At 42.6% G+C, this 14,731-nt stretch overlaps 1 protein-coding gene across 2 annotated transcripts in view; it reads left to right on the forward strand.

The window, feature by feature from the left end:
* Positions 1-8,101, forward strand: part of LOC101122322 (zinc finger protein 75A) — an 8,800-nt gene extending 699 nt beyond the window's left edge. The window contains exons 2-6 of one of the 2 annotated variants that reach the window (XM_060405939.1): positions 994-1,189; positions 1,856-1,947; positions 2,229-2,355; positions 4,302-4,412; positions 4,598-8,101. In XM_060405939.1, coding sequence (XP_060261922.1) covers positions 994-1,189; positions 1,856-1,947; positions 2,229-2,355; positions 4,302-4,412; positions 4,598-5,196 — 1,125 coding nt within the window. In that variant the 3' untranslated portion in view covers positions 5,197-8,101. Of the gene's footprint in view, positions 1-993; positions 1,190-1,855; positions 1,948-2,228 lie in introns of both variants that reach the window. The other variant, XM_060405940.1, reaches the window with a different exon arrangement.
* The last annotated feature ends 6,630 nt before the right edge of the window (positions 8,102-14,731 follow it).

Raw genomic sequence — 14,731 nt, forward strand, 5'->3', positions numbered from 1 at the left:
CTTAGGGACAGAGTTGAGTTTTGCTCTTTTTGGAGCCAGGGTGTGTTGAGGGTAATGAGCCTTGTCTGGCTTGGCCAAGGAGATGGACCTCAAATTCTTAGAAACATACAAAAAGCACTAAGGAGCTGGAGAGTTCAGGGCAGATCAGAAAAGAAAGGACTCTGAGAGACCAAAAGAGAGCGAAGATATGACAGAGAAGGAAGAAAATCACAAACAACTAGGGGACGACTGCCCAGGAAGGGGAAAAAGTAGAAAGAACATAGGGAAAGAAAGATTTGAAATCCCAGCAGAGAAGCTGAGAGAAGAAAGACTCTGAGGGATAGTGTCCTCTGTACCATAGGCGAGAGCCTCCACTGCCCTCTCTCAGTGGTTGCCCTGGCTCTGCTCTGAGTGGGGATCCAGGACATGCCCTTGGGCAGGTGACAGCTCACCAGCTGGCCTCAGGCCCACTGTGAATACCGGGAGGGCACATTTTTTAATCAAAATCATTTGGGGATAGGACAGAGCCATTACTCTTAGCCGCTTTTTTCTCCATTTCATCCCCATTGTCTGTGAGAATCTTCCCAGACTATGTGGAAAATCTGGTTGACAGGACAACTTTTAAATTCAATTCCTTAATCTTTTGAGAGAATTAGAAGACAGGAGACCACTAAGGCAAGGATCTAAGTTGGGAGAGAAAGCCTGTCAAGGCAGCACGAGAAGAGGTGGCCTGTGCAGGCCTGTTAGTGGGCCGAACTGGGCTGAGTTCAGAGGGTGGGACTGCTGTCTTGGAGAGCTGGCAGTAACCACACCCTTTACTGGTTTCTCCCAATTTTCCCGAGTTTATGGATCGTTCTTGTGGAAAATTGGTGGCTGGTATCTCTAGGTCTTTGTGTCATTTCCTTCAGCGTCTCCCTCTTTCCCCACAGTCTGCACTCTGCTTTTTCCTCCCTCTCCCGTCAAGCCCAGACCAAAAGTCAGTTCTGTGGTAACAAGTATGGGGGTTATTTCTAGGTTGCAGTCCAGGAGCTGGGAAAGGAGGCAGTGCTCTTGGGAGAAGCAGCAGAGGCCCCAGGCTTTCAGCTGAAGCCAGCAGAGTCCCAGCCAGTGGGCATGTCCCTGGAGGAAGAAGTTTGGAATATACAGCAGGGTCTACAAGAGCCACTGAGCAGGAATACCCACAAAGAACCTGAGCCCGTATGTGAGAGGGGTAAGGATCTTCATGTTACTTTTCTCCTGGGAGGTGGGATATAATTTAAGCCAGAATGTGTGAGTACTTTCTGGTTACCCAGCCCTGTGGATCTACTAATGCAGCTACATTAGCAATTAGGATGCCCTCAGGTGGCGGGAGAATAGGTCAGGTGGGGTTGAGGATGGAGGTTGGCCTAAGATACAGAAATCTCCCAACTGCAGAACCCTGGTTATGATACTGGGAACTCAGTTCTTGAGAAAAGTAGAGAGGATTGGGTCCACCTGTCCTTGTAAAAACAGAAGGAATTAAGGGATTATCAGTGACAAAATGTGAATAAAATTGTATACAGGCAAAAAGTAACAATAAAAAATTTTAAAAAGCTAAAGCAACTTTTCTTACTGTACACTAGATTCCCTGAGTATTTTATTCTCAATTCATGTCATGACTGGATAACAGGTTTTTTCCTTTCATAAATTTTCTCAGGAAGATTAGGGAACCTGTTTTAGGGGCTGGTAGATTCAATGGTTTTTATTTACAAGGAGAGAGCCATTTCTAGACACCATACACGCTTGTAAAGGTATCTCAGGTATCAATCCTGAAAACATGGGAATCTTTTACGTTTTAGAAATGAGCCTAGTATGTTTAGAAACAAGAGAAATTTCTGTGGTGCTTTTTCACCCACAGTGGTACCTACTTACCAGATCCTAGCCCTTCCTGAGGAAACAAACACCAAAGACTGGACAGTGGCACCTGAGTTCATCTTGCCTGAGTCCCAGGTGAGCTGTGCTTTCCAGCTTCTTGGGGCTGCTGCTCCCTGCTGTCTGTGACCCATCTTGCCCAGCAGGTGTTCAAAAGCATGTTAACTCAGATGATCTCCCAGGGGAACTGTTTACTTCCTGGGCTTACTGATCCCTTCCCTCTTTCTTTTCTGCCTCCTCACTTTAAAAAATATCATGTGTTGTTCCTTTAGTATCTGGCTAACATACAAATCATGGGCCAAATGGTTGGGCTGTCTTTCAAGTGGCAAGTTCTGAGTTAAAGCCATTCTCTTCTTTAGGGTTTGTTGACATTTGAGGAAGTGGCCATATACTTTTCCCAGGAAGAATGGGAACTACTGAATCCCACTCAAAAGGCCCTCTACAATGACGTAATGCACGAGAACTATGAGACTGTCATCTCTCTAGGTAAAGATTCTCCTCTTCCCTTTGCATAGGAATGGACTAACCTGTCACATTCTTGGTTTACTTTTACCCCCGTGAGAGTCTCTGTTTCAGTAGCTCGTTGATTCTCAGATAGTGGTTCACCACGGGAAAGGTGTATCCGGATTCCCTGGAGTTTCTGCCAAGTTCACATGTTCATTCCTTATCCAAAATTTTTGTTCCTCTCAATTCTGCTTTACTCTCCTCTATCCTGTCTCCCTGAAAGACACAACCATTAACATAAAGTTGAGGCCAGAAAACCCCTGGATCATTTTTTACTGTGATGTGGCCATCATACCCTACTACTAACACATCGCTGATCATCTTGGCTCCACAATCACAGTGTAGTTTGAATTGGATCATGTCTCAGCCTCTTGCGCTGTTCACATCCTCATCTCAGCCACAAGATTCACCTCAGTACTTTCTTACTGGCACCCATTGCCACCGCTTCTGCTCTCCCACCCTCAGTTTTCCACACAGCAGCCAGTCTTTTAAAAACCTAATCATGGGGTATTTCCTGGCAGTCCATTGGTTAGGGCTTCTCCTTTTCAATCCCAAGAGTGTGGATTCAATCCCTGGTTGCGGAACTAATATCCCGAAACTGCATGACCCGGCCGAAAAAAAAAGCCTGATCAGATCATGACATTTTCTGCTTAAAAACCTGTCATAGGAGAAGGAAATGGCAACCCACTCCAGTATTCTTGCCTGGAAAAGTCCATGGACAGAGGAGCCTGGCGGGCTGCAGTCCATGGGGTTATATGACTGAGCACATGTGCATGAGGGTGGAGGGAGATGGGTTGGTAGCAATAAGCTGGTAGAACTTTAAAGAAAAAAAAGAACAACCTATGATAACTTCTCAATATATTCAGTTTTAGAACCAAATTCCTTACCACAGCCCCCAGGATCCTCCAAGGTCTGGCTTCTCATCTTCCTGCTGTCCTCTCTTGCGACTTGTGCTCTTGCCTCATTCTTCACTCTTGTCATCTTGCTGTTTCATGGACTTCAAATGCTCATTTCTTTCTCTTACCCTCTGCCTGGTACACTTTTCTGTCACATGACAAAACTCACCTTAGGGTTCTGCTCAGATATCATTTTCTAAAAGAAGCTTTTTTCACAGTCTTATCTAAAATAGCATCGCAGAAACAGAATCTTAAATGTTCTCTTACGCTTCCTTAGTTTTCTTTAAAACATTTATCACTTCCTGACATTTGTTTGTCTGTTGATGTTAGATTGTCTGACTCTGCATGAGATGATAATCTCTGTGGTAGCAGGGGATTTGGCTTATTCTCCACTATGTCCCTGGTACATAGAGGGTGCCTGGTGCACCATAACCACTCAGTACATATTTATGGAATGACTGAGTGAAGAATACTTTCCATACTTGGCAGTACAATTTGGAGTAAGTTCATTAAGTAATTCTTGCCTGTTTCCTCCACTGGATGTGAACCAGTGAGCTATGGGAGAAATCTTTTCTAGTCCGGTGTTTGGTGCTTGAGAACTAAATAAAAAGTTAGTATAATGATGGCATGTATCATTTGTGCATGATACATGCCCATTGACCTTCACATCGACTCACCTAAACCTGGTCTTATCCAGTATAAGTCTTCCTGAAGACATAATAGCACCAGTCTGTGTTTCCTGCAGGCTCTGGAGTTTGGTTACTCTGTAGTTGAATATGGAGAATTGGTGTCAGAAGATTTGGAACTTGCACTGGATTCCCGTCGATCTAGCTTAGGTTCATTTCTCAGTCTTTGCTTTTCATGCCCACTCACAAATGCAGTATAGTGTAAACTTAATATTGAATATGAGAGTATCCATTTAACCATTCAGGGTAACAAACGGTTAAAGTATCTTTTGCTTTTCCTGAAGTAGTCTGAAATTAGTGAACCATTATTAGTTCTAGTTGTTGACCTCAGTTTTTTATTTCACAGCATTATTTGTGCTCCCCAAACCTAAAGTGATCTCCTATTTAGAGCAAGGGAAAGACCCATATATTCAAGGATCTCCAGTGTTCAAAGACAATCCTGAAGAGCTGCTTTCAGGTAAATAATACCATGGGAAGAGGAGAAATGTGCCTAGATTAGGAACCTTCCAAGGGCTTAACATTTTAAGAGTCTACCTCCCTATATATATATTTTAAAATCAGTGAATGTTGTGCTTTTTTTCTATCCCCATAGTTATCTTGCTGTGCCATACAGTAGACTGATTCTTATGTTTATTCCAACAGAGATAAAGCTGAAAAATGACATGGAAAATCATCAACTCATGTGTCTTTCTGACTTAGAAATACAAGCACCAGGAGACATAGTATCAAAAAAAGCCAGTGTGAATGTTCATCAGAAAACAACGGGCAAAGAAACTCATGGTGATGTGCATAGGCTGGGGAAATGGCACCAAGATTTTCCAGGGAAGGAAAGAAATAAACTTTCCAACTGGTGGGAGGAAGAGCTGCTGAAACTTATGGAGCTTCATAAGAAAGAACGTGCAACAGAGAAGCCTTTTAAATGTCAGGAATGTGGGAAAAGCTTCAGAGTTAGTTCTGACCTTATTAAGCACCAAAGAATTCACACTGAGGAGAAACCATATAAATGTCAACAGTGTGATAAGAGGTTTAGATGGAGGTCAGATCTTAATAAGCACTTAACCACACACCAAGGAGTAAAACCATATAAATGCTCCTGGTGTGGGAAAAGCTTCAGTCAAAATTCACATCTCCACACACATCAAAGAACTCACACAGGAGAGAAGCCCTTTACATGTCATGAATGTGGAAAAAAATTCAGTCAAAATTCCCACCTTATTAAACACCGGAGAACCCATCTATAACACATGCAAGCATCAGTGAATGCTCAAGACTTTGACACCAGAATTGACACCAATGAAGAAAAGCTTATCCAGTGTTCTTAGTCTAAAAAATTTACCAACCAGAGTTTAACCCTAAAGTTTATGAAAATTTTCAAAATTAAGAAGCATAAAGAATTTTTTACCAGTGGAAAATTTGGTGATATAAACATCATGTTTCAGAGAAAGAAATTAGGGTTGACTGTGAGAGGAAACAGTAGTAGTTAGTTGTACTACTTACTGTTTTTACTTAAAACTATCACTGAATTCCTTAGGAAAATAGGTGTTCTAAGAACCCGAGTAAGGGAAAAGCTTTTGGGATTGTAGCTGACAGAATAGCAACACCAGCTTCAAATAGCAGATGCAGTCATGAGTCACCAGTCTCCTGTGGTCACAGAGGTAAATATTGTTTTTCATTGCTCTTCCAGCCACTGTTAAGCTCTTATGATAGAAACATTTGTAGCATAGTTTTTCAAAATAAAAAGCAGTAATATACGTGTTTCATTACATACATTGTCTTTCAGGTAGCCGACTTAGCAGTTTCAGTAGTCTTTTGGGGCAGAAATGAATTGTAATGTAAAGTTTTCCAGAAACCAAGTTGAATTTTCTTACTTTTGTCATTGGACAGTGTTTGCAAAATTGACGTGGTTTTGACTTCCTTTATGAATCTTTATTTCTATACCTCTGAGATCCTTTTAACACAGTTTTTACTGTGATGAAATAATTTACTGGTGGAGAATCTGCCAGGTGAACTGATGCACCATCATACCTCTCATTGGTGATGTTTGAAAAAAGTATCTCTAATGAGGTCATGTGGACATGAATTGGAATTTTTACCATTCAGTCTATATTAGACGGCAGGCTACAGTGCATGGGGTCGCAAAGAGTTGAACACGACTTAGCAACTAAACAACAACAACATAATAGATGTAAAGAATTTTCTGTAATAAACTAGACTCCTTACCTCACAATGCCAATAGGATAAAAGAGCCATGAACATGAGTACTTTTCTGAGGCCTAAATGGATATTAATGGGAATTCAGGAACAATTTCTCAGTTTTTTATCTGTTTGCATTTTAATTTGGCTTTTGTTCGTTATTAAGAACAAGGAGAGGGTTATGCTTGTCTGGGAACTGGAGTGTGTGCAGTAGGGAGGATCCACTGGGTCACTGGGCATGGTGCTCTGTGAATCCAGGGAGCAGGAGACCAAGTTCAAAGGTTTGGGAGCTGATGCTAAGTGGTAGATGAAGGTGGGTGGACCCATACCTCCCTTGGCTGATAATAAATAAACTGTTAAACAGATGAGATCTTCTGTTTCTGTTTACTCCAGCACAGCATAGACTGCTGAGAATCTCTCTGGATTCTGGGTTTTCTTATAATACCTTTTTATCTACAGCCCTGATTCAGATGTGTTCCTTCTAGAGCTTTCGGGTAATGTTAGGAAAGGAGTTAAATAATGTCTTTAACATATCTCTTAGAAACAAGGAAGTTAAGGCTCAGAGAGATTTAGGGACTTGTTAAGACCCCATAACTAGTGGATCCGTTGGCTGTCACTTAGCTGTAACTAGTCAGGCCTGAAGACAGAATCAGTTGGACTGATCTGTATGTTGTCCCTGGCCAGTCAGCCTGGATGACATTGGATCTGTTTCAAGTTTGTAAAACTGTAATTTCTTGGTTACTGAAACACACTTAAGTCTTCATTTTCTCTATGAAATAGAGATAAAGCTCAACTCAGGGTTTTCTGAGGATTAGAGGGATTGATGAAGGAAAAGCATCTAACGGCCATGCTGGTAGTGGGGTCTCAGACAGTGTCCACGTCCTTTCCTTTTCTCTGATCCGCAGTGGTGTGTTGGGTGGACTGACCACACTGAAGGAGCCAGTGCATCTGTGGCTGTTGGAGCTCCTGAGCACTCATTGTGGTGGTTTGCTCAGTTGATTTGTCCCTTGGCTTCAGTGCTTTATGGTGTAAGTCACCTGATCTGTTGGTGTGTCTCTGTCGGCAAGATTTCATTTCCTTCCCCAAGATGAACTCAGTCAAGAATTATTTGCTAAGCACAGCCAGCTCTGCCTAGATCTTACCCAACACCCTCAGTCTTAACACCCCTGGAACTCTTATCTCTTCTCCCAGGATACACCTATGGATTAGTTGCTGGCACTGCATTCATGTATTTGTTTTAATGAGGTCCTATTATGTGTCCAGGTACTTGTTTTTTTTTGAAGAGCAGACTTTCAACAAGCTTTTCTTTTTCTTCCTCTGTGGTGGGTCTTTGTTGCAGTGTGCAGGCTTCTCTGGTGGCGAGCGGGCTTAGTTACCCCAAAGCATGTGGGATCTTGGTTCCCCAACCAGGGATTGAACCCACTTCCCCTGCATTTGAAGGCAGATTCTTAACCACTAGACCACCAGGGAAGTTCCCACGTACTCTTCACAGCTAAGGATATGATATTGGACAAGGAGACAAAATGCTCATTGTTGTGGAGCTTGTATCCCAGTGAACAGTAAGAATGGGGTGGTTGGGACTCCTGGCGGTCCAGTAGGACTCCTCACTTTCACTGCTGAGGGCCTGGGTCCAGTCCCTGGTTGGGGACCTGGAATCCTGTAAGCTAATGTGGGACAGCCAGAAAAACAGGCGATGGGAGGGTGGTTATCCTTTTTTGCTCCTTTTGGTTAGGGTCCTGAGATAGTTTTGAGCAGTGGGTTGAAGCACTTATTTGTTGGTACAGGACTCTTTTGCTGTCTCCTGCCTCAGTCATGTAAGCACAAAGGAGCCACGAGATCAGAACAGTCTGGAAAGCTGGCCTCCCACACTGGGGAGAGGTATCTGTTCTAGATGGCCCACCAGACCTGTAATGAACTTTGTAGGAACAAGAAATAAACTTTTGTTATGTTAAATTACTGGGATGTTGGTGCTCTGTGTTTCTACAGCATAACCTGACCTGTCTTAATTGGGCTGGCTCTTCTGGTAGAGCTCAGAAACCTTTGTCATTCTGCCTGGTCTTTGGTCCTCGGAAGAGATCTAGTTTCCTCTCAGTGGATGCTCCACTGAGATGATGTAACTGTAACACCAGTGGAAACACTTGGGAGCTTACAAGATTGTAGGTGATGGGAAAGAAAGACTGGATTGCTTACCCAAAACAAACAGGTCAGTTGTTGAAGTGGATGAGGCAACCATCTCTCCCTCTCTCTGACCTGATTCCACTTTGTCTTTGTCCTCCACTGCACCACTGCTCCATTGGCCCCTCATGCACTGGAAGGGTTTCTGTCCATCAGTGGGCTTGAGAGGGGTAGGGATTTCCTTCCATTCCTCATGTGAATGTAGCAGACTTCAAGTAATCGTTTGTTAAATACCTCTTGTGTCTTTTGTGAGTTGTGCCTCAGAGAACACAGGACACAAGTCACCAAATTTTCCCACAGTATCAAGAGGAATGTGGCTTCTTTCCCTGGACTGAAAGGTGACAGTTGGGAAGAAACTTGGACAGGAACACAGCAGTACAATCCAGTTGGGGAATGAGAAACCTCCAGTGGGAAAGTCTTAGCCACTAGTTAGCAGCACGGTGTCTTATTCCTTATGTTTGGAATTTGGGTTGGATGTGTGCAAGTTAGAAGGCATTTCTATACCTCATCACAGGAATGAGAGCTGATTACTAAAACAACAATATAAAACTAAAACTATTGAACCTTGGTTCAAAAATGAATTCAGGCTTGATCTTGGGTTCAGTCTCGCTAATGTGACCTTTGTAACCAGATGATTTCTAGGACAAACCAGAAGGTGCTTTATTTTTTGTGTGTTCAGTTAAGAGTCTTACAAGTGGCTCCAGGGTTGCTTCTGAGAAGTAGATCACTGAGCTAGTCTAGCCTCTAGATCTCCGACACCCTCTCTGCACTGATCCATCCCAGTGGTCACACTCTCGGGACCATTTCATGCCCAGAGTTCTGGCCATTAAGCTGACTGTAACCTCAAGCTGATCTTGAGAACTTTCACTCTCTTGACTGGAGGGGAAGTACAGGAGGAGAGCTTGGAAACTAAAACGCTGGTGTTTTGATCAGCTTTTGAAACTATGAGAATAGTGTTTAATTCTGCTGGAGAACTTGAGACAAAGAATCCTAAGTAGCCTTTTCGATTCTTCAGGATAAGGTAAGGATGCTTGGAGCTCTAGTTCTTTGTCCTAGCGACCATGTTTTCTGCTGTACTTAACTCTGCAGTGTGCTTATGTGAATGAATGACACGCCCTGCACGAGGCAAGTGAGAAGCCCTGCTCTTTGGTTCTGCAGTGACCTCTTATGGCAGAAACCCTGTCAGGGGTTCATACCAACCTGCCAATGGACTCCCCTGGTGGCTCAGACAGTAAAGTGTTGCCTATGATGCAGGAGACCCGGGTTCAATCCCTGGGTCGGGAAGATCTAGAGAAGGAAATGGCACTGCACTCCAGTATTCTTACCTGGAAGATCCCATGGGCAGAGGAGCATGGTAGGCTACAGTCCATGGGGTCACAAAGAGTTGGACACGACTGAGGGACTTGACTTTTCTTTCTTTTCTATCCATCTGGACAGTTTCCCAATGCAGAAGATTTGAACACTGTAAAGGGTTTTCCAGACATTCACTGAACCATTTCACCACAGACCAGTGTTTACTGAGCACCTTGTGCATTCTCTGACTCATTCCCACTCACATGTAATGGATCAAGGCTACCCATTGTTATTATCTCAGGAGTGTTCCCTCCAGGGCTCACAGAGATTATTTGCTGAAGGCCTCCTCAACATTGTGGGTTCTCTCCTGTATAGTCTCTAAAGTGCCCTCAGTAGAAAGTGTTGAAGCTTTAGCCACACTCTATTTCTAGGTTTCTTTTTAAACAAGTTACAAAAGCATATTGTTGCTGAATCTCACACTTGGAACTTTTATAGTTTCTTCCCTGTGTGGGTTCAGTGGGGAGCAAGGCTGGAGCACTGTTCAAAATATCACCCAAACCCAGTGTACACGTAGGGTTTCTTTGTGTATGAATTCTCCAGTGGACAAGGGTACTGGGCTGCACTGAATTTCTTTCCACAGTCAGGCATCTTGTCAGGCTTTCCTCCTGTATAATTCATCCATGATGATAGTGCCTGCACTTCACTTAAAGCTGTTTTCCCATCTGGCTCTTGTGAGAGGAATTATGCAAGCCAGCTCTTGTCTTTCACTCAGTTTCAGATGTAGGAAAGCTATCAGAATCACTTTTCATTTCCACCACTGTAGGGTGATGAATCTCAAACTGCTCAGGTCTAAGCACTAGTACAAAAATGTAAAGGTTTATTGTATTAGAATATACTGCATCTTCAAGGAGGAACTTAGTAAGAAGTCTTTCTGTTGAATTTTTAAGCCAATAAATGTAACATTTCCAACATTGTGATCTTCACACTTAAGTATGTGTCTGTGACTTGGACAGGGAAGCCTGGTGTGCTGCAGTTCATGGGGTTGCAAAGAGTTGGACACGACTGAGTGACTGAACAACAACAATGACTTGTACACCAAACAGTTTCAGAGCATCTGAAAAAAATGTAAATCTAATGTTCATGAAGAGAAGAGTTCGGTATTTTAAGCTTTAAAGCAATCTTTTTAAAAATGTTAGTAGATTGGGACTTCCCTGGTAATTCAGTGGCTAGGACTCTGCACTCCCAAGGCGGGGGGCCTGAGTTCAATCTCTGATCAGGGAACTTGATCACACATACCAAAACTGAGTTCACATGGTGCAACTGAAAGATCCTACATGCTTCAACTAAGAGTTGGTGCAGTCAAATAAATAAATATGAGTATTTTTAATGTTAGTAGGGTAAGGAACAATAGTTTCCTTTTTGACTGCATTGGGCAGCTTGCAGGATCTTGGTTCCCCAACCCAGGATCAAACTTGCCTCCCCACCCCCTGCAGTAGAAGCAAGGACTCTTAACCCATGGACTCCCAGGGAAGTACCCCACCACCCCTTTTTTTTTCCTTTTCTGGTTTTTTAAAATTTAGTTTCTTACGTGGAGTTTGGGAAATGTTTTAAATGTTTCCTTCATCCTGTAACTATGATAAGCATTACCCAACATCAAAGCTATTTATCCTCCTTAAAGGAGAGGCTCATATTTCTGGTCTTTTATCTGTCTGGCTGCACCATGTGGCTTGTGGTATCTTACTTCCCCAACCAGGGATTGAGCCTTCGCCCTTGGCAGTGAAAGCCTGGAGTTCTAACCACTGGACTGCCAGAGAGTTCCCAAGTCTTACTCTGAGTTAAGAGGCACTTGTACAATATTCTCCTCTTGGCTCTCTCCACAGCTCCCACATTTTGAAACCCAAGCTTGCACAAGGGCTTTATCTTCTCTTGACCTTCACTCTTGTTCAATCAGTCATATCTGCCCTCACTACTCTGAGTGCTGTGCTTCACAGCATGTATCACAAAGTAGAGTTACTTGGTTGTTTTTGTCTATCTGCATCCATTAGAATATAAGCATCAAGAGGGCAGTGGCTTTGTCCTGTGTAGCCTTGACTCTTAAGTGTTGGGCACAAAACTGACATAATAAATATAAGAATGAAAATACAGTTGATTCTTGAGCAACACATGGAGTAGGTTGGGGGTGCCAGTTGCTGGACAGTTCAAAATGTGCGTATGACTTTACTATTGGCCCTCTGGATCGTGGTTCTGCAGCTTCAACCTGGCATGGATCATGTACTTTCATACCGAGTTATTCAGTAGGCTCCACATGTGAGTGGGGCCTCACTGTTCAAACCCATGTCCTTCAAGGATCAACTTACATCAAACAGAAAAAAGCTACCATAGGCACCAAACATTAGCTTTGGTCACTCAGAGCACCCCTGTCCCAGGGTTCTCTCTTCTTTAGGTATTGACTGGTTGACAGATGTGTGATGGCTGTGAGTTCTCATCTTGTTCTTCATCAGAAAAGACGGAAGCAAAGAGCTTGTAGGTCTTGTCAAGGAACGCACAGAGGTGTCCTACATTGGGTGCCTTGGAATGTCTAAGGCTGTCATTCCAGCTGCCTGAATGCTCTAGCTTGGAGCTCAGGGAGCTTCACCCTGGGGTAGGAAGACTGGATTCCATGTGCACCCCAGGGAAAGCACCTCCACTCGGGTTGCCTCTCCTCCCAGCACGCTCCCCCACCACGTCTGCTCTTCAGTGCTTGCATTGGACCCGAATGCTTGCAGTTCATCAAGGGCCTGAGTGCACACACAGCCCTAGGGGGTCCTTCAGACCCTTGGCACGGCTTCCCAAGGACTCTCAACACTGAGGTGTGTAAAAGGACCTGGAAGGGCCTTGGAAACCTCTTGTCAGTGGGTCCCGAGCTGGTAGGCAGAGAACACTGAGATGTGCAGAACTATTCCGTGAAGGATGTGTTATGCACCCAAGTCAATCGGGACAGTGGGTTAAAGTCCAGTGTAAGATCTTTCAACTTCAGAACTCATTTACTCCCCAGGAGTTTCTCCGTCCTTGGTTAGAAAGATGGCTCAGGATTAGGCCTATGACCTTAAGCCGATCCCATCACAACTTGTTGGAAACACTAGAACAGATCCAACACTTGCAGGATGATACATGTAACCCGGCAGATGTTCAGTCTGCTTGAAACAAGAGATGTGAGCCTTAGGATGAAAACAATACCACAGAAGGCAGAGCAGTGATATATATGATGCAGGTTTTGGTGACACCGCTGAGCTGTCAGATCAAGCATCACCTGACACCTAGAATTGCCCTGGACTTTTGAGTTACTAATAATAAATCTATAACTTCATTTTATTGTTTAAGCCAGCGTGAACTGTAACTGAAAAGAGTTCTAATACATAGAGCAGTAGCTGATTTAAGATAATAAATATTGGAGATTAATAATCCTTATATATATATATATTTTAAAAAATTCATTATGAAAATTATCAAACATATAGTAATTATATGATGAACCCCTATGTAGACTTCACCAGTTATCAACATTTTGTCTATTTTGTTTCACTTATTCAGTTTTTGTTTTTATTTTATTTTGGAATATGTTAAAGCAAACCTCAGACATTATGACATTCAATGAATAAATAGTTCCTTTTAAAAGAGATCAATAAATCTTGACAACCATACCCTAATCCGTCAATGAGAAAGTATTCCCACTCAACAGAAGCCCTGTCTCCACAAGAGGCAAGCTTAATTAAAAACAAGGGAGCTGCATTTCCCTCCCTCAGAGGGCAACCAGAGCTAGACCAACAAGTTATCAAGATGACTTTGTAAGAGGCCCCTCCTGATACACTCCCCCTCCCGAGGATATTCATTTATGAGAACAACAGACAACCCATATGCCTCTTAATGAGGGTGGTCCACAAGGAATACTAGATGCCTGTAGTGATCACCAGAGCAACTTATTAATAAGGTGAAACTTCATGATCAGCTGCTAACTTTTAACAAGCCCCAGAGTGATTCATTGAGTTAAGTGGCAGAAAATAATAATAGCAATAACTCTCTAACATATTCACATGGGACATTTCCCCTGGAGCGCAAAGTACCCTCACTTACCTACTTTAATTGGTTTTCTCTTTTCTAATTGAAATAATGTGTAAATGAATACTAAAAGCATTAGAATTTATTATAATTCCCTCTAACCATTCCTGCTTGATTGTATTTTTATTAGCATTTAACCATAACATGTTGGTAACGTCTAAGATGAAAAGTGAAATGGAAATTAAATATTCCTATTCTATTTTTGTCCCTATTTGGCACCACACTTCCTCAAAATGAGAAATTTTCTCTTCTTTTTCTTGGTTGGTGTCCATTCCTTCCCTTGATTCTCTTTCAGGAGTTAAAGTAGTTATAGTGTGTTTCAATACCCAGTGCTCTGATGGTCAAGAATTGTGTGTGGAAAATGCTTTGAAAGATCATTCCATGGCCAAATAATACTTGCTGTAATTTAACATTTATAAAAATCAACAAACCAAGTGTTATTTGTAACCAGCATTCTTGGTGCCCTTGTTGTTCAGTTGTTAAGTTGTGTCTCACTCTTTGCAACCCCATGAACTGCGGCACGCCAGGCTTCCTTGTCCTTCACTGTCCCTCAGAGTTTTCCCTGAACTAGTAGTGTTTGCCACCTGCAGTTCCCAAATTAACACTTACGTAAATCTGCTGCCAAAAATGGGTTCTTCTTTTATCTCTGCCTATAAATGTTTGCTCCTGAAAACTTTTGGAGAGATATGCACTGTGAATGTTCATTTATTCATTCCACATCAGGCAAATGTTTATTGGGCACTTTCTGTGTGCTGGGCATTGTTTTTGGTGGTGGGATTTTATGTTCACAAACATTTCGGGTTTTGCATTTTTGTCTCTAAAGAATGCTAGGTTGGGGGTAAAGTGGGCATTTTCTAGGTTTGTTTATATGGTTAAAACAATATGTATAATATTTACATCATTCATTTGTTTGACAGATTGGCTTTCCAAGGTCAGTTTACCACTCTGCCTTATTTTCAAGACCAGTCGCAGCTTCCCCAAACTAGAATAGGAAACACTCTACTGTCTTACAAAACTTAA

The sequence above is a fragment of the Ovis aries genome, chromosome 24 (genome assembly GCF_016772045.2).
Source record: "Ovis aries strain OAR_USU_Benz2616 breed Rambouillet chromosome 24, ARS-UI_Ramb_v3.0, whole genome shotgun sequence".
In the NCBI taxonomy this organism is placed as follows: Eukaryota; Metazoa; Chordata; class Mammalia; order Artiodactyla; family Bovidae; genus Ovis; species Ovis aries.